Source organism: Ornithorhynchus anatinus, chromosome 5 (assembly GCF_004115215.2).
Source record: "Ornithorhynchus anatinus isolate Pmale09 chromosome 5, mOrnAna1.pri.v4, whole genome shotgun sequence".
NCBI lineage: Eukaryota > Metazoa > Chordata > Mammalia > Monotremata > Ornithorhynchidae > Ornithorhynchus > Ornithorhynchus anatinus.
The window spans coordinates 30,872,767-30,885,366 of NC_041732.1; the positions used below are offsets into that span (position 1 = coordinate 30,872,767).

The 12,600-nt window shown below is 42.7% G+C and overlaps 1 protein-coding gene across 1 annotated transcript in view; it reads right to left on the reverse strand.

Annotated features, from left to right (window-relative positions):
• Positions 1 to 8,451: 8,451 nt before the first annotated feature.
• CHSY1 (chondroitin sulfate synthase 1) overlaps positions 8,452 to 12,600 on the reverse strand; it is a 96,515-nt gene continuing 92,366 nt past the window's right edge. Inside the window, exon 3 of the mRNA XM_029065660.2 lies at positions 8,452 to 11,151. Coding sequence (XP_028921493.1) covers positions 9,559 to 11,151 — 1,593 coding nt within the window. The 3' untranslated portion in view covers positions 8,452 to 9,558. The remainder of the gene's footprint in view (positions 11,152 to 12,600) is intronic.

The following is a 12,600-nucleotide window of genomic DNA, read 5'->3' on the forward strand; positions in this document are numbered from 1 at the left end:
GCAGTCCTGCTAACCGCTGCGGTCTTCCCTTCGGCTATTTTTCAGAATGCGCGCTGGGTCCTTCATCGTGCGGGAAGCCATCGGTAATTCTTCTGTCAGAAAACTTCATCGCCGTTGGCATAGCTCCAACCGGCAGAACTGGGATTGGAACCCAGGTTTCCTGATTCCCAGAACGGTTCTCTTTCCGCTAGATCAACAGCAGGATCTTATGAAACATAAGCCCACGGGAAAACATACCCCACAGTGTAAGTGTTCATGATTCAGCCACGTTTTCAAGGAGCAATTTGGTGGTGTCGTGGGGTATGCTCATATTGAGAAATCATACCCACATTAATCTCACAGAATTCAACTGTTCCAAGACTCTGTTATAGGAGAGGAAAATCTCTGATTACAAAGGTTCAGTGATATTTCCCTTCTATATTACTTTTGCCCACATATCTCACAGCAGGAAGAGATTTTACCTTTAGTCATCCCCAAATTCTTATTCATCTCCATTAATTTGTAACTCACCTAATCTCACGCTTGTTAATGATGAGCTCCCAATCTGTCCCCATGATGCTTGCTCTGACTCTTCCAAGAGTGGAGGGTTTGGGGTGGAAAGAGGGCGAGATGCATGCTTACTAATGTTGCCCCCACTGTCTGGCCCTTTCATGTTTTTTTTTCCCTCCCCCTGAGTCACTGATGTATGTCTGCTTTTGCTCTTATGACTTTGAAAACTATTGCAATAGCACGATTACCAGAATTCAGATGTGTTGCATTGCTTTTTACACGGCAGAAGGCTGCTTAGATGTGGTGAGCAAGAACTCCTACATTCTTAATGCAAAGGCAGACTCTTTTGAAGATGAGACCCTGGCTCTGGAGAGAATGTTATTGGGCAATCCTACCCCCATTGGTCTCAGACGCAATAGTTAACAGTACTAAGACTAGTTTGGTTAAGAAAAAGCCCTGGAAACACACACATGCACAAGTGTATACACATATACATTTACATATACACATATTTATAAATGTACACACACACATGCACGATGCTATTTCCCCTTTCTGTTACTGGATATTACATTCAGAAATTATTCTGCTTTATTTCAAAATACATTATTGGTTAATTAGAAATTCCAGTTGTTTTTTTATGGTCGGCACAGCTTCAGTTGATTCCTTCTTGCTACCAACAGATTTTATGTAGAAAAAACAGTTATTGGCCCATGTCTGCACAGACTAACAAATGCTGGTAAGGACCAAGCCCTGCAGCTGGCCCAAGGGTTTTCCAAGCACATTACTCCTTAATTCTCCCTTCCATGGGTATCACACTTGCAAGGGAATTTCTACACTAAGCTATTTTGAAAGAGCTATTTGGATACAGAGGGAGTTAATGCGATTCTTTAAAGGCAAGTGAGGTTTTGCCAGCAACACCAGAATCGAACTCAGAAAGGTCTCAACTTTGTTCTCAGTAAATGAGAAATCCAATTGAGACAGGGATTGGGTTTACACTAGCAACCAGCTCGGCATACAGGAGGTATTAGTTACAGATGATAAACAAGAGATGTGGGTGATGAACCAAGACCAACCTGATTAATCTTTCAATACTGAATTTTTAAAAGGAGAAATAAATCCATTAAGGGCAAATTAGTTTCAGTTAAGTGGATTCTGCAATTTAACAAACTGCAACACCAATTGATTCCTTCAGTTCTCTTCTGTGTTTACTGAAGTTATGTGAATTGATCAGGTCAGAGTCTTGTACACATCATTTTATAGAACAGCCTAGAAAGAATTTTTTAAAAAATCCTCAAAAAAGCCAGGTATGTATCCACATGTAAAAGTGATGGTGATAATAATAGAGATGGTATTTAAGTACTTACTCTGTGCCAAGAACTGTTCTAAGTGCTAGTGTAATTACAGGATAATCAGGTTGCCCCATGTAGGGCTCACAGTCTTAATCCCCATTTTACAGATGAGGTAACTGAGGCACAGAGAAGCTAAATGGCTTGCCCAAGGTAATAATAATAATAATGTTGGCATTTGTTAAGCACTATGTGCAGAGCACTGTTCTAAGCGCTGGGGTATACAGGGTAATCAGGTTGTCCCACGTGAGGCTCACAGTCTTAATCCCCATTTTACAGATGAGGTAACTGAGGCACAGAGAAGTGAAGTGACTTGCCCACAGTCACACAGCTGACAAGTGGCAGAACTGGGATTCAAACCCAAGACCTCTGACTCTCAAGCCTGTGCTCTTTCCACTGAGCCACGCTGCTTCTCTAATAGCATTCCCAACCTCCCAACCAATTTCAAATGTGACTGCCATTTTAATGTGGAATCTTTTTTCAAAAAACTAACAGATTAGTCATAGCAGGATCACAAGTGGAATATCATTTTACTCATAGTCATGCAAATACACTGCAATGAGAGGTCATAACTTCAATAAAAAAATTCAGATTTAGCAAATTTAGTTTAAGGAATATTTTCCTGGGAGTTTTGCAGAAAGGAACTCACTGATTGATTTCATGGGTGCAAAAAACATTGATGAAGCCACAAACCAGGTAATATTTCCTGGAGAATAAAAATAGCCCACTTTTTTGTACTGTCACATGAAACTACATTTTTGCTGACACACATCACTCACTGAAGCTGACCATCATTTCGAGCAATGAATCCACTTTACTGGTTTTTGGGAACCAGAAGAGATTAGCAATATACAGAAACGTAATATAGCCCGATTCCCTGAGCTAAATTTAATGAGGTGTGAGGGGGCCACATTTTTTTTAAGAAGGTCTAAGCAAAAATATTAAAGGGAGAAATCAAAATAAGTTCTAGGCTGACTTTTTGCTCAGCCAGCGGCAATCGTTTCTGCAGCAAAACAGTCGACCAATGAGATTCCAATTTTGGATTCAAGATTTGGCCCGGCCACGCACTCTGTGGATGGAATCTCTGTGTGGACTTCAGGAGCGAGCATCTAGAAACGTGGCGGTCCAGCCCCAAAAGCCATCCTTAGAAGAGATGGATAGTCCAGGAGAGAGATTTGAAGAAATAAAACCCATTCCTTTAAGTGGCATATGAGTCTTATGTAAGGCACCATTCAGCCCACTGATTAATAGGAAACATCTGCATAAGCAGTGCCTCTCACAAGCCTGTTACATTTGGGAAACTCATAAAACCCCAGATAAAGTTGTCAAATGGCAAGGTTATGAAAAGAAATGTGAATTTGAGATTTATTCCAACTATGCAATGAAAGCAAAAACCAATCGGAAAATGCTGAAGACTTTTTTAGAACTGATAGGTGTGTAGCAGATGCTGTGCAGAAGCCATGTGACCTAGTGCAAAAATCACAGGCTTGGGAGTCAGAGGGCCTGGGTTCTAATCTCAGCTCTCCCATTTGCTGCTGTGTGACTTAGGGCAAGTCACTTCACTGTGCCTCAGTTTCTTCATCTGTAAAATGTGGATTCAATCCCCGTTCTCCTTCCCTCTTAGGCTGGGAGTCCCCTGCAGGTCAGGGATTGGGTCTGAGCTGTTGAAACTATTCTAGAGTTTAGTACAGTGCATGGTATGTAGAGAGCACAATACCACAACTGTGGTATTATTATTATTATTGGTATTGCACTACCACTCTTCCCATTTTTAAAGCCCTACTAAAATATCTCCTCCAAGAGGTCTTCCCTATCTCCTCATTTCTCCTTACTTTTCATCCTCCCTTCAGCATCACCCATGCACTTGGTTGTATACTTCGATACTCACTCCATTCCCAGCCCTACGGAATTTGTGTTCAGAGAAGCAGCATGTAACGGACACAGCACGGACCTGGGAGTCAAGGATACGGATTCTAATTCCAGGCTCCGCCACTTGTCTGCTGTGTGACCGTGGGCAAGTCGCTTTACTTCTCTGTGCCTCAGTTACCTTGTCTGTAAAATGGGGATTGAGACTGTGAGCCCCACATGGGACAGGAACCGTGTCCAACCTTATTTGCTTGTATCCATTCCAGTGCTTAGTAGTGCCTGGCCCATAGTAAGCACTTAAATACCACCACCATCATCCTATCCTTATACTCTACTATATCCCCTAGCTGGAATTTATTTTAATGTCAGCATGACCCTCTAGGTTGTGAGCTCCTGCTAGGCAAGAATCATGCTAATAATAATAATGATATCTGTTACGGGTTACTATGTGCCGAGCACTATACTAAGCGCAGGAGTAGATACGAGGTAAGGAAGTGGTTCCACGTGGGGCTCACAGTCTTCATCTCCATTTTACAGATTAGATAACTGAGGCACAGAGAAGTGACTTGCCCAAAGTCACACAGCTGACGAGTGGTGGAGTCAGAATTCGAGCCCATGACCTCTGACCCCCCCAAGCCCATTCTCTTTCCACTAAGCCACGCTGCTTCTCAAGCTGCCTACCAATTTGTACTGCACTCTCTCTAGCACTTTGAACAGTAGCCTGCCCATTCTAAGCGCTCAATAAATACTGATCGATTGATTATTTGCTGCCAAGAAAAACAGGAAAAGTGTTTTTCCTTGCAATGGCTCCCTTGGCTTGGCTAGGCTTGGGGGTTTGATAGTTACAGGGCTAGTCAGAAAGACGACTCTGACAGGCTTCGCTTTTGCAGTTGAGACTGAGTTCTTTTGCTGGTGCTCCTGCAGAAGAAACTTTTGATTGGGCTCTGGATGAAAAAGGTTTTGCCTCAGTTCAGTGGAGATGATGGTTGACATTGATGAGGGAAAGAGAAACTGATTTGGAATCAAGCTCAAGGTGCATCTGAGAGTTCCCAAATCGGTTGAATAATATAAGACCTTATTCTGTCTTCTAAGAAATTCATCCCATCTAACTCAAAGGGAGAGAGTTAGGTGCAGAATGTGTATTTTGGACAGGCTGTGATGGCAGAATTAAGGAAGGTCTTCTGCCAATATAGGTTAGGATTTAGCATGGTGTCATCAGAAACAATTGAGCAAAAGGCACACCGCATCCAACATAGGTGAGCACCCCAGCAGTTTTCCTTAAGGAAGCAGTGTAGCCTAGTGGAAAGAGCATAGGCTTGGGACTGAGAGGACCAGGGTTCCAATCCCAGCTCTGCCACTTGTCTGCTGTGACTATGGGTAAGTCCCTTAACTTTACCATGTCTCGGTTTCCCCAGCTGTAAAATGGGTATTAAATCCTATTCCCTCCTACTTAGATGGTGAGGCCCACTGAGAAAGAGACTGTGAGACTGTATGATTATTGGTAGCCATGCAAGTGCTTAGCACCTTGGAAGTATAATAATAATAATAATGTTGGTATTTAAGCACTTACTATGTGCAGAGCACTGTTCAAAGCGCTGGGGGAGATACAGGGTCATCAAGTTGTCCCATGTCAGGCTCACAGTCAATCCCCATTTTTACAGATGAGGGAATTGAGGCACAGAGAAGTGAAGTGACTTGCCCACAGTCACACAGCTGACAAGTGGCAGAGCTGGGATTCGAACCCATGACCTCTGACTCCCAAGCCCGGGCTCTGTCCACTGAGCAACGCTGCTTCTCTATTGTTATAATAACAATAATAATGTGGGTTTCTGTAAGAATGATCCATGTTATAGAGCTGATTGTAGTATTTAAGGATTTCCTAACAACGTGGCCCTCTATAGTGGCCCAAGAATACCTCAGCCAAGCGTGTAGCACAGTGCTCTGCACAAAGTAAGTGCTCAATAAATATGATTTATTGAGCGAACAACGGTGAAACCACCATGCCAGGGAAGGAGCCACCAGTCTTAGATCCCGGTCCTCTATGAGCTGAAGGCCCCAAGCCAAGCATTCAGTGGCATTTACTGGGTATTTTTCATGGCATTTAAGCACTCAGTATGTGGTAAGCACTGTATTAAGTGCTTGGGTAGATAAAAGTTAATCAGGTAGGATGGAGTTCCTGTTGCACATAGGGCTCATAGTCTTAATCCCAATTTTACAGATGAGGTAACTGAGGCACAGAGAAATTAAGTGACTTACCCAAGGTCACACAGCAGGCAAGTGGCTGAGATGGGATTGATTATAATAATGATGGTATTTGTTAAGCGCTTACTATGCACCAAGCACTGTTTTAAGTACTGGGGAAGACAATGAGGTTGTCCCACATGGGGCTCACAGTCTTAATCCCCATTTTCCAGATGAGGTAACAGGTACAGAGAAGTCAAGCGACTTGCCCAAAGTCACACAGCAGACAAGTGGCAGAGCGGGGATTAGAATCCAGGTCCTTCTGACTCCCAGCCCCACGGTCTATCCACTAGGCCATGCTGCTGCTTCTGTACACTTACCGGGTACCCAGCACAATAATCTTTGCTTTCAGGTTTTTACTACCTCAAATGTAACCCCTGTAGTTTTTTTTTTTTATGGTATTTGTTAACCGCTGTTATAAATGTTGGGGTAGATACAAGTTATTTCGGATGGACACAGCCCCTGTCCTTTGTAGGGCTTACAGTCTTAATCCCCCTTTTACAAATGAGGTACTGAAGCACAGAAAAGTGAAGTGACTTACCCAAGGTCACACAGCAGACTAGTGGCAGAGCCAGAATTAGAGCCTGGATTCTTCTGACTCCCGGGGCCGTGCTTTATCTATTAGGCCTCGCTGCTTATCGTTATCAAATTTCAAACTACTTTAAGGTAATTTAACCAACTGTTTAGATCGGCTGATTCTTGGAAAAACAAAACCAAGACAAAGTTCAAAACCAAGTGTGACTTTTAAAAAAAGCTTTTGATTAGACTCTAGAAAAGATTTAACTCAGTTAGGGGTATGCACAAGCCCAAGAAGCCAAATGGTTCTGGAATCTTGAACACGTAGATTTATTTGAGATTGGAATGGCTGAAGGGGAGAGCGTATGGGCATGAACTTTTTCCAGTGGCCAGATCCAGGCCACTGCCTATCCCCAAGCAAATTCTTATACTTTGATGGTACAACATTCTGCTACCAGAGCATTGGCTGGATTTATTCTAAAACACACTGGACATAGGAGTGACTAGGCATCACTCACCAATGAGATTGGTTCAATTCTCACTGAAAGAAGGTGGAGTTTAGGCCCAAGTAGCCTGAAAGAGCTCATGCCAAAGGCTGTCTATGCCATTTTAAAGTCAACAACACGTAAGACACCCATCATTTCTTAGGTCAGTTACCAAAGGTTGATCAAATTTTCGACTCTGGGCATTGAGAGTCTTGAAGTACCTGTTGAGAGGATTTTTTTTTTTTGAGCCCCCCTTCACATATAGTTAGGTGTTCAATATTCTAGCAATTAAATAAGCAACTTAATTTAACAATACCTTCTGAGGCTCACGATAAAATTCAGTAGCACTGATTAGTAAACACCACTTAAAAACACAAAAGATCCCATTTACCCACCCCCAAATCCAATTACAATTTTTCCTCAGCTTTTCAACTACATAATAAAGACAGAGTTGAGAAACTTTAATTCTTGTTTAAAGTAGATGTATAGCAGTATGATAAAGGTTGTGTTTCACTCTAGAGAATTTTGAATACAGATTAAAAATTGCCATTAAAGATTATTTCTGCTATTAAGATTTACTCATAAGCTTAGCTGGATACTGACAGTCTCATGTTGTAGTATAAGGGATTCATTCATTGTTGAATATATTCTCTAAAATGATCTATTGCAAAGTCCAGTTAACACAGAGGGTTCAGAGATTGCTCTGAGGAACTCTGCTTTTAATCTCTACAGATTAGGTCTAGTGAAAAGCAACATTGTGTAGTGAAACGAGCATGGGCCTGGGAGTTAGAGGACCTGGGTTCTAATTTCTACTATGCCATCTGTCTGCTGTGCAACCTTCTTTGATCAAGTGACAACTTCTCAGTGCCTTGGTTACCTCATTTGTAAGGTGGAGATTACAACTTTGAGTGCTGTGTGGGACAAAGACTGTGTCAAACCCCATTATTTTTTTTATCTACCCCAGCACTTAAAACAGTGCCTGGTATATAGTAAGCGCTTAAATAATAATAATAATAATAACAAGAACATTAAGTAGTGAAAGGTACAGAAATTGTGAAGGTCACAAATTTTAAAGGCCTAAAAATCAAGTATTTAACCTTCCCTCCTCCCAAAGCGAGAGAATATTCTTGAGTGGAATTAAGAATGAGACAAAATATTGTTGAAAAGTACAATAGAAAAATACCATTCACTACTTTTTCTTTTTTTTTTTTTAATCTGAGCTAGAGGCTATTTACAGGTAGATAAATCTCAATGAGTGTATTTATAATGGCAATTTTTATCACTGTCTGACATCTAAAGAGATTTTTTTAAACTAGCATTAAGGCACATTAAAGCAATGTTTTTCAATATTTTAACCTTTGCTAGATCCAAACTATGAATAGGTCCAATTCAGTTTTCTTCCCCCATTAATTCTATGAGCACCAAAAATGTTAAGATTAACAACAACAAAAAAAATCCACCGACCATACAGAAATCCGGGGGAAAAAATAACTTTCAAAAACAAATCTTTGGAGATCAGTTTACTGCAAATAAGACATACACTATTTTAACAGTGAGCTTATACTCCTAATATACATAAATATTAATGACTAACAGGTATCCAAGAAGAGGACAGGAATCTAAACAATGGATAATAAATTAAAGGTATATCAGATACAGAAAATAAACAAGCTAGTCATCAGAGAAGGAAATCATCACTTCCAACATAACAGAGATTGGAGAAGATGAATGCAATCAGTTAGAGAAGCCTTTATTTTTTTTCCCCAATGCCTAATTAGGAAGGGAACTTTTTATTTTACTTTTCTTTAAACACAGCAATTATTTTGTTGTGTCATTCTAAAAATGTACATTTAACTCTTTAGTCTGAAACAGGGGGATTAGTAAAAGAGGACATAACCTCCATGGAATTTGTGATCTGCTTAGGATCAGTATAAGACAAATTACTTTGCGAAGGAACTGGAGAACACAAGGCGCTTCCCTCTTTTCCCCCTAAAGTTTACCGGATCCCAGTGAGCTGAATGGTCAGCTGGGTGGAACAACCAAAGTAGGTCTGAAAACGAGAAACATTAGTACTGTTGCACTTCTTTTGTTTTTCTTTTTTTTTTGTTTTAAATTGGAACACAACATGGCTTTCGTTCAAAAAAAGAAAATGCAAATGAAAGGAAGAAAAAGAGCTAAAATAGGGAGAAGCTGTGCAATGATAACAGTCAACAGAATATTTACCAAGCGTACAGTGTTTTTGTTACAATAATTCTTCGTTTGAATGGTCAGGTTCTCTTCTACAGGACCATAACAAAGACAAAGAAGATTGGAATGAAAAGTTAAAAAAAAAAAAAAGTCTTTTGTTCCTCATAAAGTTCTATTTCAAGTCATCATGATAATCCAGGTCTGCTACATTAATGTTCAGCAAGATGTTATCTTCAAAGGCAAATAACGATCACATTTTTTTTGTTGTTGTTCAAAAAAGCTCATTCTTCGAGGAGTTCTTGATAAGAAAATCATTTCTAAAATAGATCCTTGTGTGGACTTCAAAAATGACCTATCAATATAAAAAAACTTTAAAAATAAATTAGATAATTAAAAAAAGTCTTCTCCAGCAGAGCTGGACATTATTAGGCTGTCCTCACTGAGCCATTATTATTGCTGCTTTTCCCATAACTTGGGTCATTTTTCTCAAGCCAGATTTCAGCCAACTGTTGAGTTGACCCGTAAGTCGACGCTTTGGACCCCAAGCACATTTTATACTGTTTGGGGTCGAGATTGGGATCGCAGAAGACAGGGTGGTGAACATGCACTACTCCAACTTCTTGGCTTCTAAAAGTCTTTAAACCAGCTTGGACAACTTTGTTGAAAAGATCTACATCCTCAAGGCCCCAGCCTTGGATGGACACATCAAAACCGCCTGCTCGAACGAGGTCTCCCTTATAAATACACGTGATGCCGAACCCATAGTTTCTCCAGAAGCCTGTTTTTTGAGTGAAGGCAAAATGGTTGTCGCTGGGAACTTTCCCACTGTAAACAATCTTTGGATCATACTGGCTAAAGATAATGGGAAAATAGATCTGTTGGCCTAAAACTGTATTGGCCCTACATCGTTGCAGAAACTCTGCAGTGAACACCAGGTCCACATCACAGAAGAAGAGCAGAGATTCATTGTTGAATTGGGACGATCCAACTTCCAGGGCAAGGGCTCTCGAGAATTCTCCGGAAACGGGCAAAATCTGCATGTCAGCTTTAGGATACTTGACGTGATACTCTCTCATCAATTCAACTTGCTTGGCCTTGTCAGGGTTCGAGTCAGAATTGAAGAGGAGGACCACCAGCCGCACATTCTGATTGGGAATGAGACAGGTCTTCTCGAAGTTCCCCATGAACCTGACAAACATGTCGAAACGGCCAGAGAGGGGGATCAAGATGTTGATCTTCTTATCTTTGGGTTCTTTGTGCTCGCTCTTGGATCCGGGGAGCTGGAAGGGCACAAACATCTTCAGGGAGTTGGAGAGGAAAGACAGGGACCCGGATTCTTGGTTGATTTTATTGGCCAACTCTTTGGCATCCATCTCTTCGTGCTCCATGAACTGGATCTTGCTGAAGGTCTGCTGCAGGTAGGCGTGCCTTCTCACAGGGACCGTCATTTTCTTCCCTTTGTGTTTTTTGTACAGGAGTAGTAAGTCCAGTATGTACTCAGCCCCGTACATAGGATTGACCCTGCGATAGCCGTACTGTATCTCTTTGAAATCAATGATGCGCCCTCGGGTCTTAGCGTTGGCGTTGATCATTTCCATCACTTGCATCACGATATCGTCCAAGGCCTCCTTCTGGGAGGAGTCCATCCCTCTCCGAGGAGGCTGGCCCTCAGCGGCGGAGTACAAGTACTTTCCGGTGAGGAACTCCCACTCCAAAATCTCCTCCCGCTGGCGGGGTTGAAAGCGCATAAAGGACGGTGGAATCCCTAACTGGAGATCGTCCTTGTGAATTTCGGTGTTGCTGTATTTGCTCATCAGGACGATCTCTCGGTGGAGCTGGATGGTTCGATGACGTAACTCTGCTATCTTGCGACTCAGCAAGTAGCTGTGAAGTCTATATTGGTATGGGGGGTTTTTGTTCGGATGTAAGGTGATGGCTCGGTGTATTTTGCTGTTATGCAGGTCCCGGATGTAACCCTTCTTGTTCTGTTCGTAGTTCTCATAAAACAGCTGCTGCATCTAGTAAACAAAGCACAGACAAATTACTCTTTCACCATCGGAGAGCTGCTAACGCCGGCCTACTCTTGGCGTTACTTCACCCACCTACTACGCTCCTTCCGAGTGAGGGGCAGAGCGCCCTCCCTGAATCAGCTGGGATGCGTTAAAGGACTGGGCTGGAGTTTACCAGATGCTATTCAGAGGATTAAGAGGATTACTCATTGTAAACTGACGAAAAAACTCGACTCTGAATTTGGGATCGCTTTTGTTCTGCCCTGGCAATCCCATTTGAATAACGGGCCGCTGCGATGACTGGTATTGTAGTTTTTCGGTCTACAGTGGATTTCTGGACAAAGTTTTTCCAGGTGCTTTTATAAATGGAAGGGTCTTGGCCTAGAGCCGGGGTGCACGGACTCCTTCTTGCACCTTGGGTCACTGTGAACTGGCGGACTGGGGAGGAGGAAGGAAGAGAAGGGAGGGGTGCATGCTCCCCCAAACCCATTTTGGGAGACAATTGAACAATGGTATTTATTGAGCACTTGTGGTGCGCGGACCACTATACTGAGCGCTTGGGGCAGGATTCTGAACATGACCTGAAGTGTTTTGTGTGTGTGTGTGTGTGTGTGTGTGTGCTGACTGTGACCCTGCTGCTGCCCCACGCACCAAGAGGAATTCCACTTTCCATCTCTGCCTGCCATCAACCCCCGCAGAGACCTGGGGTAGAGACGGGGAACTCTTCAGGAACCACGTTTTCCCACCTGTGTATCTTCTCTTGGTTCTTTGCACAGTACTCTGCACAAAGTAAGAGCCTCAAAAGTACTATCGCTACAGCTCCGCCCTCGATTTAATCCCCATCCGCGCAAGGGGGCTCTGAAGTCTAGGAAGGAAATTGGAATCCAGGATCCCATGGGGATCGCGATGGAAGGGCTGCAGAGGCGGAGATGGAAGCATGGACTCCTTTACCTCAATGAAATTTAAGGACGACTTGGGTCAGCATTACGATCTGGGTCTATCAAGCTTCTGAGTGGCCCCGTTCTTTCAAACTGTGCCCGGAGCCAGAGTTTGGGAATCCACCAGATCCCATCCCCTCCCCCCTCCACCGGTTCCCCGCAAGCCCAAGCCCAAGATGGAAAAGACAGCGTCTGGCCCACCCCAACGATGCTTCCTGAAAAGTTCTGCCAGTGTGACACATTTTTAAAAGGCCAAGAGGGATTCTGCTGTTTGCATCATGCAAAGTGGTCCAGCCAGCTGACCACTCACTGGGAAAGATAAACAAACATTTAAATGTCTTTTGTTCAGAAGTGTTGGCACAAAACACAACACTTAAAATTCCCTCAACCCCCTTCCTGAGGACCCTACTCCCCACCCATGACTACTTTGTCGGCCCTGGGTTCCAGACAGCAGGAGAAGGAAGAAGGACAAGTGAGCTGTTCAGTCTGTCCGAGCCCGTTCCCCAGTCCCCCGGGGTTT